The sequence below is a fragment of the Macaca mulatta genome, chromosome 11 (assembly GCF_049350105.2).
Source record: "Macaca mulatta isolate MMU2019108-1 chromosome 11, T2T-MMU8v2.0, whole genome shotgun sequence".
Taxonomy (NCBI): Eukaryota; Metazoa; Chordata; class Mammalia; order Primates; family Cercopithecidae; genus Macaca; species Macaca mulatta.
In genome coordinates this window covers 98,622,806-98,637,967 of record NC_133416.1, presented here as the reverse complement: position 1 = coordinate 98,637,967, position 15,162 = coordinate 98,622,806, and the positions used below count along the sequence as shown (strand labels likewise).

The following is a 15,162-nucleotide window of genomic DNA, read 5'->3' as shown; positions in this document are numbered from 1 at the left end:
AAGAACGAAGTGGGAGGACTAACACTATCTGATATGAAGACTTACTATAACGTGATTTTAATCAAGGCAATGTATTTGTACAAATATTAGAAATAGATCAATGGAATAAAATAGAGATTCCAAAAATAGAGCTACACATTATGGACAGTGATATTTTTTAAAAGGTGTAAAAGCAGTTCAAATGAGAAAGAGTCATATTTTCATTAGATGATGTTGGAATAATCAAATAATATGCAACAGATAAAGCAAAGGAAAACACGTGAAAATGTCGTCATAACATAAAAGTAAATCAATGTCAATTCATTATTTGAACTTAACAAATAATGGATATTAGACCTACATATAAAATTTAAAACTATACGATTTTTAGAAGAGAACACAGGATTCTCTGGGCTAGGATTTACTAGATACAACAGCAAAAGCGTGGCCTATAATGAAGTCAGAATTCACCAAAATTAAAAATTCTGCTTTTCATGAGATGCTGTTAAGAGAATAAAAAGTCAAAGTACAGTATAGGAAAAAACATTTGCAAAGCATGTATATAGCAATGAATATGTCTTCAGAATATATAAAGAACTTGTAAAACTCAACAATAAAGAAAATAAACAACCAATGTAAAAATAGGCAAAAGATTTGAATAGATTCTTCACCAAAGAACATATACTGGTATTAAATAAACATGTTAAAAAGACACTCAACATCATTGGTTATTTGGGAAATACAAATTAAAATCACAATGAGATAGTATTATACACTAAGTGCTGGCTAGGTTATTGAAGATCTAGAATTTCCATTCACTCCGTTATGAATGTAAAATGGTATAACCACTTTAGAAAATAGCTTGGCAATTTCTTAAACAGGTAAACATAAACTTACCTATTCCATTCCTAGGTTTTTAGTTAACTAAAGCATTGTTCCTATGAAAACCTTTACATGAATGTTCATATCATTTCTATTTGTGATATAATAGCTGAAGACTGGAAACAATCCAAATGTCCATGAGCAGATTAATAGATAAACTGTTGTATATTCGTGAAATAGAATACTAGTCAACAATAAGAAGAAATTTATGCTATACCATATATGTAACTGTTAGTAAAATAATTATGCTGAGTGAAAGAAGCCATTGAAAATAGGATACGATGTATGATTCTTCTATCTCCACAAAATACTAAGAAATGAAAATTAACAGACATTGGTAAAAAGCAGACCATTGATTGCCTTCTATGGGAGGAAGGTGGACAGGAGTCAGAGAGAGATTACAAAGGCACAAGGAGACTTCTGGAGGTGATAGATTTATTCAATATTTATTTTTTCAACTTTCATTTTAAGTTCAGAGGTACATGTGCAGGATGTGCAGGTTTGTCACATAGGTAAATGTGTGCCATGGTGGTTTGCTGCACAATATCTTGATTGTGATGGCTTAATGGGCATAAAATATGTTTGTATACATATATGTATATATATCATAACATCAAATTGTACACATTAAAATGTGCAAAATTTGTGTCGAGCCTGTCTCAATAATTCTGTTTTAAAACAAAGCAAAACAGAAAACTCCACCATAAGCACCATTATCTATGTACCTGGACATTTTGTTCCAGGCCACCTCATAGGTGTCACTGGTTGTAAGAACTGGTTAGCACCAGGTCAAGGGCTCCCTGATGAATTTATCAGCTGTGGGTAGAGTATGGTGATGTATCCATCAGTTGTAAGCTTAAAAACTTATATTTAAGTAATTGTCTTAGACTGAAGGGAATTGTTGGTTTCCAAGCATTCTGAGGCTGGACATATGTAGTACGCCATCTAATATAAGAGAAAAATGGAGATGTTACCAAGAATAGGGATAAAATAAACTAGGCAACTCAGAGACATTCCTTGCCATCTGTTGTCCTTTAGGCTGGTTGATGTGTCTGGTTCAACTGTGACCCTTTCAAACTTCTCCAGCACATCTAGAACTCTTGTAGTTTGAAGTTTCACAATCCACATTCCAAAAAAATTAGATGTTGCTTAGACTTTGGATTTTGGTTTGAAATATGATGCTACACTTTATCCGCCACACTTTAACATCTGGCTAAGGCTACTAATTAATGCTCAAGGAAATTTGTAATTGTTCAGTAGGGGAAAAAGAATGTAAGTTAACCACAAAGCCCTTCACGATTGGAGAGTGAAGAGATGCCCATGTTTCATTGCTATGTAATACTCAGATGTAAGCTCTCTCTGCCTTACACAATTTAGTTGTTCTCTCCTAAAAATGTTACTCAGATTGAATAGTTATGTATTTATGAAATCTAGATGTTTAGTGGGCAGATGTTAAGACAGTTGCAGAAGAGGAGAATAAGAGTTAAAACAACTGTAAAGTAGATCTCTGACATGGTTCCATCAACACATATTTGTTAAGCATTTTCTTTGTGCCAGGCATTATATTGGAACAGCATAAACAGTAGTGAACAAAAATTAGCCTGTTTCTTTTCTTCATAGAAATTATAGCACAGGAAATGTGTACAATTAGATGTGTAGTTCATTCCAAACTCCCGCTCCTAGATCTTTTTTTCTCTTTCCCATATAATGTGATTTGGCTGTGTCCCCACCCAAATCTCATCTTGAATTCCCACGTGTTGTGGAAGGGGCCCAGTGAGAGGTGGCTGAATCATGGGGGCTAGTCTCTCCCATGCTTTTCTGTTGATGGTTAAGTCTCATGAGATCTAATGGTTTTAAAAACGGAATTTCCCTGAACAAGCTCTCTTCTCTTGTCTGCCGCCATGTGAAGTGTACCTTCCACCTTCTGCCGTGATTGTGAGACCTCCCCAGCCACGTGGAACTGTAAGTCCAATATACCTATTTCTTTTGTAAATTGCCCAGTCTCTGATTTGTCTTTATCAGCACCGTGAACATGGGCTACTACACCATGAAAATTATTTTCATTCAGTAAATATGTACTTATATTATTAACGTTATGGAGCATCTACAAATGAGAAGATTTGGTATAAGATCTTTTTGAAAGTAAGCTTCTCCTTCTCCTCCTTGTCCTTTTCCCTTCTCCTTCACTTTCCTTTATCATTTTCTACTTTTAATTTTGAAGTAATTTCAGGGGTACAAAAATGTTGCAAGATTAGAGCAAAGCATTCTTATATGCTATACCCAAACCCAGATTTTCCAAATGTTAACCTTTACCTCTCTTGCTTGCTTTATAATTCTCACTTTTCCTCCCTTCTTCTCCCTCTCCTCTTTTCCTTCCTATTTCTCTCTTCCAACCCCAGCCTCTCCATAGATATGGTTACAAATGTAGATATAAGTATAGATGCAAATATAACTGTAGTTATATATTTTTTTCCTGAAACACTTGAGAGTAAGTTACAAACGTGATACTCTTTACATCTAAATATATTAGTGTACATTTTATGTCACTTAACCACATTACAATGAACAAAATCAGGAAACAAACATTAATAACACTATAACTTAATAACCCTAACTTAGAAACCATATTCAAAATCAGCCATTTATACCACTAATATTCTAAACCAATCCATGATCCCATGTTGCATATAGTTCTCATATCTTTTTATCTTCCTTTACTCTAGAACAGAGACTCAGTTTTTCTTTGACTTTTATGACAGATACTTTTTTTTTTTTTTTAAAGAATATAGACCAGTTATTTTGAACAATATTCTTCAGTTTGGGTTTGTCTGATGTTTCCTTATTAGATTTAAGCTATGTATTTTTGGCAGGAGTGATGGGTTTTTCTCAGTGCAGCATGATGTCTTTAGTGAAACAGTAATTTAACTGTCCATTTGGTAAATGGGGTGTCTGCCAATTTTCTTTAATGTAAAGTTACCATTTTTGTCTTTGTAATGAATAACTATCTTGTGAGCTACTTTGAGATTATATAATCATCCTGTTTCTCACTATACTTTTATGCAATAATTCTTTGATGAGTCTTGTCTGAAATAATTATTACTAGTATGGCTTCCAAATAGTGATTTTTCTGTTTCTATAATTCGTTCTGCCTTTATTTAGTGGAATTTTATTGTAAAGAAGTTTTACTTTCTACCCTGCTAAACTTCTTTTCTGAGGTCTCTGCATTCATCTGTCTGTCCATCCTTCTCTCTACTTTATTTTTTTATCTATCCATTGCCTCATTTCATATAGTACTAAATGTATAGTCTTATTTCATTTCTCTGACTTAATTAGATTTTTATAAAAGACTCCCCTAGTGATGTTCCTGCTAACCACATTTTTTATGTAAGTATCATTAAATGTGCCTACTACTGCTTTCTATAGAGCCGATGAGTAATTTATATCAGAAAACATGATAAAAGTCCATTCTTTAAAATCCATTAGAGACTTGTTTATGAGGGAGATTCAAGCTTTCTAAAGACCTTCATCAGATGAGTCTGCATATGTTCAAGAACATATGTTTGGACTGTCTATGCTCCTCCCCTAACCTCCTTGTCAAGATGATCCCCAGTTGGATTGCTGACTGAAACTGTAAAGATTACTTACTATAGATTTGATATTTCTATCAAGTTTGGTTGAGTGTCTGACTCAAGTCTCACTCTCTATATTTATTTCAAATATAAGTTTTCTTATGTCTTCTTATGATCTCTCTAACACCTGTCCATGGTCTGATCAGATTTGAACTTTCCAGATTTGAGATTTTAGTGACAGATACAAATTTTATGGAATTAAAATAATGTAATCAGAGATACCATTTATTCAGTGCTTAATATGTATCCCAGGTACTTTACATATAATATTTTAAAATCTCATAAAACCCTATAAGATCAACGTGTATATCTTAATTTTTAAAAAGTCTTTGGCCTGGTGTTCAGAGAAGCTAAATGATTGGACTGAGCTCAAAGCTAACAAGTAGAAGGGCTGGCATTCAAATACAGGTTTATCCTGATGGAAAAGGCCATTTTTCCCTTTGCATTAAACATTGATAATTATCTGTTAACAGTGATAAATATACACAGGAATAATCATGATAGTATATGAAATTATTAAGAATAAAAACTGTAGGGATTCTGAGGCAGAAAAATGAAGTTCTCTTCTTCCTAAAGTGCTGCAGAGTACTCAAATTGCAAGCGTTTATTTATTTGATTTGGCTTTATTTGTTTGGTTCCACTTCTTGCTTTCCTCCTTTGCAGAATCAGTATACTTAAAAATCTACATACATGCTCAAAAAATTATGTCGAAGCCTTAAAATCCATAAATGCCATAATAATGATAATGTTGCTTTATCCCCATGAAGATTTATACCTAGCATCAAGATTTATACCTAGCACCAAGCTTATACATAGCTATAAGTTGAACATATGAAATTAAACTTTTTGTTTCCAACAGCAGGTGGTGGTACAGGGTTATTCTATCAAGTTTTAGGACTTAATTACAGATACTACTGTGTTGTTGAAAGTGATATGGAACATGTACTTTGATTTTGGAAGCCTTTATATTACCTTATTATTTACTTTATAAAATGATAACATCTTTGAAAAAATTACATACTCATAAATCATTTTAGAAGAAAGAAAATGATTAGATACATACAAAATACATACCCTTTAAATCATTTAAACAGTTTAGAACTTCATATAATTATATAAATAATTTTAATACGTATTTTTGATAATATGATTTAATCTTGAGAATTAAATATTTATATCAAATATACTCTAAATTTATAATTATTAGAAAAATAATAGTGCTAAATGGAGGGACTAAACAACTCTTTGTTAGTAAAAGAATGGACAAAAAATGTTTATTTTCACTTCTTTAATTTCTAGATGTTACAATAATTATCTTTAATCACTTTCTGCTAAATCTACAATGTACTATGCATTTTGTATTACTCATCTATCCATGTTCCTATTCCTATTCCTATTCTTCAACATTCAATGTCACTAAGTAATTTATTTTGAATGTTGGCTACATTTTTAGCTCTTAATTGGTTTAAGTCAAACTTAAAGACGGTAGTATCTTCCAGAATCTTTGATCCAGGGTTGGGTTTCATTGGATGATGGGTTTCATTGGATGATAAGGAAAGAGTCTATTTCACTCTTTTAAAAGCCATCGCTCTTACTAGTGAAATGCTATTTGGATGTTGTAGTCCTTTAGGCCGTGATGATAATTGTGATGTTAAATTAGTTGAGTCAGTTTTTCAGAGGTCCCAGGTCATACAATGCAAATGTAATATTTAAAACCTCAAATGATTCACAGACAATACTAGGCAGCAGATGGCATCTCTAAAGATTTTAATGACTGTTTGCAGAGCCTGCTTTATGGCAGATGGAATGGAGGAGTGGAGAGACAGGTGGCTGGGAACTGTTGGAATGAGGTAGAGTCAGGTGGTTGGCAGGAATTAGGGGGTCGTCTGGAAGGAACAGAGGTTAAAAAGAAATAGAGTGAGTTGGCAATATAATTAAAAGTGCTGTATATCAGAGTCTACAACACGGAGATGTAGAGACTGTTTACATTTTATTTTGGGCCCAAACTATATGACTTCAGCATTCTTTATTGTAGCCTCTTGGATTTAGAACTGAAGTTTAATGTCAACTATTCTAAATGACCAGCCATATCAATGGCAAGGTCAATAAGGAGTAAGAGTAATACTTCCAAATATCTGCTTACAGGGTCACTTTCAAAGAAAGTGCTTAACCAGCTTTCGGTCCTTGAGCATGGGGGAACAAGGTCGTGAAAACAAGGTCTTGGTGAGGTGCAGCCATTTCATCCATCCTCGGTCTGCGCCTTTCGCAGAGCTTCCAGCAGCGCTATGTTGGGCCACAGCATCCGGAGGTTCACAACCTCTGTGGTCTGTAGGAGCCACTATGAGGAGGGCCCTAGGAAGAATTTGCCATTTTCAGTGGAAAACAAGTGGGCGTTACTAGTTAAGATGTGTTTGTACTTTGGATCTGCATTTGCTGCACCCTTCCTTATAGTAAGACACCAACTGCTTAAACAATAAGGATGTTTCAGTCCGTCCATTTACCAGATATGAAGAGCATTTTAAGAGATACAGCCTCTGGAAATGGATCAAACTCTAACTCATGGCATGCTAGATATGTTTGTCAATAAAATTATGACATGAATGCTTAATGCCTCTTTTTTGAAATAGGGAATGTAATACTTGGCCATTTGCCTACTTTATTAATTTGGGTAACATTCCAGTATTACTCTGAGATTTAGCTTATTTAATGGTGTTAAACTGAGGTTATATTATTAAATTTTTGATTCCCAGGTCAGGATTTTGTTGGTAATTTATGCAATAAAAGGGAAATACAAATCAAAAAAAAAAAAAAGAAAGTGCTTAACCAAACTGAGCCTTCTACCCTACCCCGAATCCCCTGCAGCTGCCATCATTTCAGAATAGAAAGCCACCCAACATAACAGAAAAAAACTTCAGCTTATCTTAAAATGAAGAACAACAATAGCAGATAGATTCTGAAGCTCTCTTAAATTTAAAAAAAATTGCCTTGTATTTGATGTTCAGTGTGTGATGTAAAGACAGGAATCTCACACACACACTCACACACGTATTCATTCTGATAGTTACAAACTAGACTACTGAAACAGAAGCTCCTTAGTGTGGAAACTTGGGGATCACATTTAATAGAATCCCTCCATACAACTATTATGAACAGGATAGTTGAGAACCACTGGTTTATACACTTGGAAGACTGTTCCTGAAAGTAATGGCCTCAAAATATAGTGCAACGAACAAAACGAAATAAAAAGAAGTAGCACAGATAGGGACAAATTCAGTTTATATGGCTTGAAGCCTACAAATATTGAGGCTCTCTTTATGAAATAAAATAAAAAATTACAAATACAAAATTAGATAAAATGTCTTTCGAGAAAATCTATTTCTGAGGCACGAACATTGAAGTTAGCTTTGTTTATTACCAGCCTGGACTTGTTTCTGGGCTTTTCTGAGTTGAGAATAATGACTTCCTTCAGTTGCCAATTTCAAATGAGTTCAGTCCCTTCTATAACAGTGAAACACCCCAGAGCTATAGGGGTATCATTCTCTTCACCTCTGACTACCTGGTGCATATGCAGTCCTGTGAAATGAATAGAGAAAACTGGACAAGATTTTGAGATACTCAGCAGGACAAGTATGCATGCTGGCATCCTCTACTTTGCTCCAGCCTTGCCCAAGAAATTCAACACTCATTCACACACACATAAGCTTTAATGAACATTTGTTGAATAAATAACTGAATGATGAATGAATGAATGAATGAATGAGTGAATGAATGAATGGATGAATGAAAGCTGCTATCATAAAATACCTTAGTTCTGTAGAATCTTAGAAGTGACTTGCTCTTTTGAGAACTTTAAATGTATTTACTGTACGTTAGGATAAATATGATTAATTAAGCTGGGTGGAGTTTATGGCTAAGGACCTCCTAGAGGAAGTGCCTTTTTGCAAAGCTTTGGAAGGAAGGAATGTGTGTTTATTGAAAAGTAACAACGAAGTTTCTGACTAGAAAACTGGGGCTTCAGGGGCTCTACAACTTTCCAAGCTCACAGGTTCTTGGATATTGGATATTACACAAGATGTTAGAAACAAGATTCAAATCTCACACTCTCTTATTTTATACCTGTGTTTTTTCATTATATAATTTTACGAATTAATTTTTTTTCTATTTTGTAAAATTATGAGAAGATAAGTAACCTCTGTATTTTGACATTTTCTGCTTTGATAATATAATTTTTAATTTTATGCATTGATTTGTAAAATGTTTTACTAAGATCAAAAAGGGCTACATTTCCTGGTAACAGCCACAAGATTGTCTAAATCCTACCCTTCCTGCCCACAATGTGAAAAATATGAGAACCCTAAATTATGCACATATACGCATACATCATGCACACATGCAGGCATATATATATATATATGTATGCATATGTGTGTGTGTATATATATATGCTTGTACATATATCCAATCATTTTCTAAAAAGCAGAACAAGACATTTCAAAATAGATTTTAAATGTCGTGTTTAGATGTTTGCTTATTCCACTACTTAAACATATGTAGGCCAGTATATAAAAATTAGCTACAAATTAGACCAGTTTTTAAACTGAGCTGGAAACAACTGGGAACATTATGGGTATGTAGGTTCAATGAGTAATTTATGACTGTTTTGTTTTTTTCATGCCTCTGTTAATTTTAAGTAAACATATATCATGGCCAGGCACAGTGGCTCACGCCTGTAATCCCAGCACTTTGGGAGGCCGAGACAGAAGGATCACTTGAGGTCAGGAGTTCAAGACCAGCCTGGCCAACATGGTGAAACCTTGTCTCTACTAAAAATTCAAAAACAAACAGTTGGGCATGGTGGCACACGCCTGTCATCCCAGCTCCCGGGAGGCGGAGGTTGCAGTGAGCTGAAATTCCGCCACAGTACTCCAGCCTGGGCAACAGAGTGAGACTTCATCTGAAAAAAACAAACAAAAAATTATTTAAATATATATCAAAATAAACAAGGACTTAGTGGAAGTTACAGGTCAGATAAAGTGAGTTTAACAAATAATTATGGTAGCTTTTTTCTTATTTTCTACAGGGCACCATTATAAACTTGCAGTCCTGAAGGACCTTGTCTTAGATTTGCTTATGTGAACAAAAATACCTTTTTTTTTTTTTTTTGGAGACAGAGTCTCGCTCTGTTGCCCAGGCTGGTGTGCAGTGGTGTGATCTCGGCTCACTGCAAGCTCCACCTCCCGGGTTCACGCCATTCTTCTGCCTCAGCCTCCCGAGTAGCTGGGACTACAGGCGCCTGCCACCTCACCCGGCTAGTTTTTTTTTTTTTTTGTATTAGTAGAGACAGGGTTTCACCGTGTTAGGATGGTCTCGATCTCTCGACCTCGTGATCCGCCCATCTCGGCCTCCCAAAGTGCTGGGATTACAGGCTTGAGCCACCACGCCCGGCCTACAAAAATACTTTATTGTGTGTGTTTGTATGTTTCTAAAGGAAAAAAGGTCTATCCCCTTTTCTTGACTGGAAAAACCTGGGTTTAAGCCAATCTGATTTTACTCTATAAATATTTAAATCTCCTTTCTTTTCTCTAGTCATTTCTGATAATTCCTCTACTTTATACTGACAGTGTGGTAGACTCTGAAGACACATGTTCTAGGTGCATCTGGTGGTGACTGTTTGGGGTGTGATTTAAATTCACAAGAGCAACCCCAAATGGAGTGGGCGAGTGGCCAGATTACAAAGTTCTATGCATCCACAGGAATACACCAGATAATTAGGGATTCTAATTAGAAAAGTAATATATTATGGAATGAGCTGCAGGCTTCTGGAAGCTCATTCAAAATATTAAATTTCTTTGGAAGGTCGTTATGTTTTCTTTTCATTTGAAGACCCAAATTCCTTTTGCAAAAATCGGTTTTGAGTTAAACCTTTAAGATGTCTGCCCTTAATTAATTTTCAGGCTTCAAGGACTGTGAATCGTAGGTTTATCCTATCAATTTGATTCTCAAATCCTGGTAGATGTCCCCAAAAGAAGAAAAGAAAAAGCATCAAACTCCATACTCAAAAGTGCCCATTAGTCAGCTTTCACCCTGCCAAGTTGTCAAGTGATATCACAGCTATGATCTTTAAAGCATTCAAAAAAAGCTGGAAAACTGTGTGAAGAGCTGGATTTTATGTCTTTTGTGTGTGCCAAAGGGATTGTCCAACAGAAAGTACGCTGGAAAGCCTAATTATTACTCCACATATAGTACGTGGCATTATAAGCTATTTGGAGGTTTTTGGAAAGGGAGAGCTATGAGTGACAACCACAGCAGGGCGTGCTGAGGAATTTAAACCCAACTCTATCATCTCCCTGTTGGCAGAACATAAAACACATAATGCTGTTTTAGTAATCAATCTTTCGTGTATTTACTTTAAGGAGAAATAATTTCATTAAAACTTACAGAGTGGGAAAAGAAGTGATATAAACATCAACATAGTACATTTATATTCAATGAGAATTATTTTTTTAAAACATTATGGCTGCTATTTACAAGGGTAGCATTCATTTCACACTTAAAATCACAGCAGCTTTTGTGACACTTTTTTTTTTAGGAAATAATGAAAAATCTGATTTGGATTATGACTCAAGTTAAATATTTAAAAAACTCTTTAATTATTGTACATGTAGGTTGTTGTATGAACAAAATAATGTTGGGAGAATGAACTCAGAAACATAGAAGCTATCAGTCATTTATTAGATTTGCCTCTGCTTTTTTATTCTATTTTATTTGAAAGGGTCTTCAGAGAGAGATGAGAATTTAAAGACATTAATTGAAGAGCATTGTTTTATGATTGTGACTTCAATATACAAATCCAGTGAGAACTATCTCTGAGTCAAATTTATGGATATGTCAATACAGTTTAAAAAGAAATTCAGCTATCTCCCCTCTCCTCCTGGAAGCATTTTATACGTCAGCATTGTCTACCGTTTAGTCGCATAATCTTTTGCTCAGTGGTCATTATAACGTTGGAGGGCACCCCTTAATGCCTAACATATATAAAAGATATTTATGCGTAGTAACCAGTATTTTACTTACATTTTCTCCCAAGCTCTGTGGAATCTCAAAAGCTTTTGACTCTACGCTTCAAGTCCAAAAAACCTAAGCAGATTTGTGATACCACTTCTTTTTCATGGTTCTAGATAAAACAAATAAGAATTTCCTTTTCTAGTAAAATAAATGAATTTGCCTCTCTGGTTTTCCACTTTAAATACTAAGAAAAAGGGAGGCACAATACTTAAAGTTAAGGATTATTGTAACTAAGATAGAATAAATAGAAACAAATATTAATTTTCCACATAGATCTATATCCATGACCAAGGATAAATGAAAACTATGACATTAGGATTTGCGACAGTGTTTTGTTATTTTGTGGTTATTTCAGACTTACCATTTTAAAGCAGAATCAACTTATTACCATTTTGAAAACGAGAAAAACCAAATCCAAGCTTTAATTCAGGCTTTACTAATAGTTCTATGTTACATGATTAATAAACCTCTGGGAGATATTACTTTTAAATATTATAATAAAAATAAATGATATTTGACTGTTTCCCTTTGAGAGTGAAGTAGAACTAATGGTCTTTAAATCTGACCTCTTTGCTGCTATTCCCATTTTCTCCAAAAGGTGGCGCTTGTGTAATCTTTCTCTTTATCAGGGTGCAAAGAACCCGGGGAGCCAGAGGGACCTGAGTGAATATTCGGAATTGTTTTTCTTCAACAAACTCAAGGTGGCCACATCAGAAATCTGTATTTCCACAATGGCGGTTTCTTTATGCTCAAAGAACCCTTCAAATAAGAAGTAATCTGATTTTGTGAAAGAAAAACATGCTTCCTATGCTTCCTATCTTAGTTTGGTTTGAACTTTGGAGTTCTTTATGCCAAGTTTATTTTATAATGTTTTTCTTCCTTTCTGATCTTAGACTAAAGTTCTATTTTTTTAAAGATAATCTTGATTCATGTGGAGTTGTCCTTCTTAATTAGAATTCATAAGCAACACACAAGTATGTCTGGACTCTGTCTAAACAAAGCTCTTTGACAGCACAAATGCAGAAGGATAAATCTATCAGACAGGAGAAATCTTTTGAACTATGGACAGATAAGAGGGATTCAGAAGCACAGAGGGAAAGGAAAACATGTTGGAGAGATTCTGATGATGAGACAGGAATTCACAGACGAGACCTAAAATCAAACACACAGTTTTTCCCAGCAGTTCACTTAAATGTGCTTCCAAACTCTGTAGCTGAAAGAAAAATTTAAATATGATCTAACGAAGTCCAACTACTTCACTTTACAGATGAGGAAACCAAGTCCCAAAAGATGAAGCCACGTATTTAGTGAAACACAACTGAATTCTGTTTCTGTTTCTGGTGAAAGAATACAAGGATCTGTCAAAGAGATGTGTTGAGTCACAAGTTGCAGAAAGCAAGACTTAATAGTTTTGAAAATTGGCATCTTTTAAATCATGATTCTTTTTTCTTTAGGCATGTATTATTTTGGTCACTATGCTGTTTTAGACACTATCCTCTGCTCCACAGATGAATATGGTCATTCATTAGCCATTAAGCTGTAGATCTGTGCTGTCCAATACCGTAGCCATTGGCCACGTGAGTATTTCATTGAATTTTAAGCTAATTTAAATGAAATGAAATGAAAAATGTAATTCATCCATTGCATTAGCCGTATTTCAAATGCTTAGCAGTTGCATGTAGCTAGTGGCTACTATTTAAACAGGGCACATATACAGGTGTAATTGTACTTCACTTTATTGTGCTTTGCAGATGTTGCATTTTTCACAAATTGATAGTTTGTGGCAACTCTGCATGGAGCAAGTCTATTGGTGCCATTTTCCAAGAACATGTGCTCACTTCGTGTCTCTGTGTCCCATTTTGGTAATTCTCACAATGTTTAAAACTTATTATTTCTGTTATGGTGAACTGTGATGGGTGAATTTTGATGTTACTGTTGTGATTATTTTGGAGTGCCATGAACCACACTCATATAAAACAGTGAACTTAAAAGGTAAATATTGTACATGTTACCATAGCTCCACTAACTGACTCTTCCTTCATCTTTCTTCCTCTCCTTAATTTCTCTCCCTCTCCTTGCCTCTGCACCGCACCCCCCCCTTCTCTGAGATACAACAATATTGAAATTAGGCCAACTAATAACTCTAAAATGGCCTCTAAACTGATCAAGTGAAAGGAAAAGTCACATGTCTCTCACTTTTAATCAAGAGTTGGAAATGATTAAGCTTAGTGAGGAGGGCATGTTGAAAGCCAAGATAGGCTGAAAGCTAGGCCTTTTGTGCCGAATAGTTAGCCCAATTGTGAATGCAAAAGAAAAGTTCTTGAAGATTAAAAGTGCTACTCCAGGTCAGGCGTGGTGGCTCACGCCTGTAATCCTAGCACTTTGGGAGGCCGAGGCAAGTGGATTGCCTGAGCTCAGGAGTTCGAGACCAGCCTGGGCAAAACAGTGAAACCCCACCTCTACTAAAATATAAAAAAAAATTAGCTGAGTGTGTCAGTGTGCGCCTGTAATCCAAGTTACTTGGGAGGCTGAGGCAGGAGAATTGCTTGAACCCAGGAAGCGGAGGTTGTAGTGAGCCAAGATGGCACCATTGTACTCCAGCCTGGGTGACAGAGTGAGACTCCATCTCAAAAACAATCAGTCAATCAATAAAAGTGCTACTCCAGTGAACACAGAAATATGAGAAAGTGAAACAGCCTTATTGCTAGTATGGGAAAGATTTGAGTGGTCTGGATAGAAAATTAAACCAGCCACGTCATTCCCTTGCTCCCTAATCTAGAGCAAGGTACAAACTCTCTTCAATTCTGTGAAGGCTGGGAGAGGTAAGGAAGTTGTAGAAGAAAAGTTTGAATCTAGCAGAGGTTGGTTCATGAAGTTTAAGGAAAGCAACCATCTCCATAACATAAAAGTACAAAGTGAAGCCACAGTGCCAAAGCAGCTTATCCAGAAGATCAAGCTAAAATAATCCACGAAGGTGGCTACGTTAAACAACAGATTCTCAATGAAGATGAATGTTTTCTATTGGAAGAAATGCTGTATAGGACTTGCATAGCAAGAGAGGAGAAGTCAATGCATAGTTAAAATCTACGAGGGACAGGCTTAGTCTCTTGTTAGGAGATAATGTATCTTAAACGATTTTAATTTAAAGCCAATGCTAATTTGCCATTCCAAAAATCTTTGGGCCCTTAAGAATTATGTTAAATTGGCTCTGCCTGTGTTCTGTAAATGGAACAACACAGCCTGGATGGCAGTACATCTGTTTTCAGCATGGTTTCCTGAATATTTAATCCCACTGTTGAGATCTATTGCTCAGTAAAAAAAGATTCATTTAAAAATATTATTGTTCATTGACAATGCACCTAGTTACTCAAGAGCTCTGATGAAGATATACAAGGAGATTGATGTTGTTTTTACCCCTGCTAACACAACATTCATTCTGTAGCTTATGGATCAAGGAGTAATTGTGACTTTCAAGTCTTATCATTTAAGAAACACATTTTGTAAGGCCATTGATGCCATCAACTGATTCCTCTGATGGATCTGGGAAAAATAAATTGAAAACCTTCTGGAAAGGACTCATCATTCTAGATACCTTTCAGAACATTCA

General features: G+C 35.2%; 2 protein-coding genes across 2 annotated transcripts in view; both read left to right on the top strand.

Annotated features, from left to right (window-relative positions):
- The first annotated feature begins 2,748 nt into the window (after window positions 1-2,748).
- Window positions 2,749-15,162, top strand: part of DCN (decorin) — a 182,385-nt gene continuing 169,971 nt past the window's right edge. The window contains exon 1 of the mRNA XM_077954753.1: window positions 2,749-2,823. The gene's annotated coding sequence lies outside the window, so the exon portion shown is untranslated. The remainder of the gene's footprint in view (window positions 2,824-15,162) is intronic.
- On the top strand, window positions 6,706-6,975 carry LOC100429280 (cytochrome c oxidase subunit VIIc-like). Its single transcript, NM_001267540.1, is given in 1 exon segment — window positions 6,706-6,975. A coding segment is annotated over 1 exon segment (192 nt). The 5' UTR covers window positions 6,706-6,775; the 3' UTR covers window positions 6,968-6,975.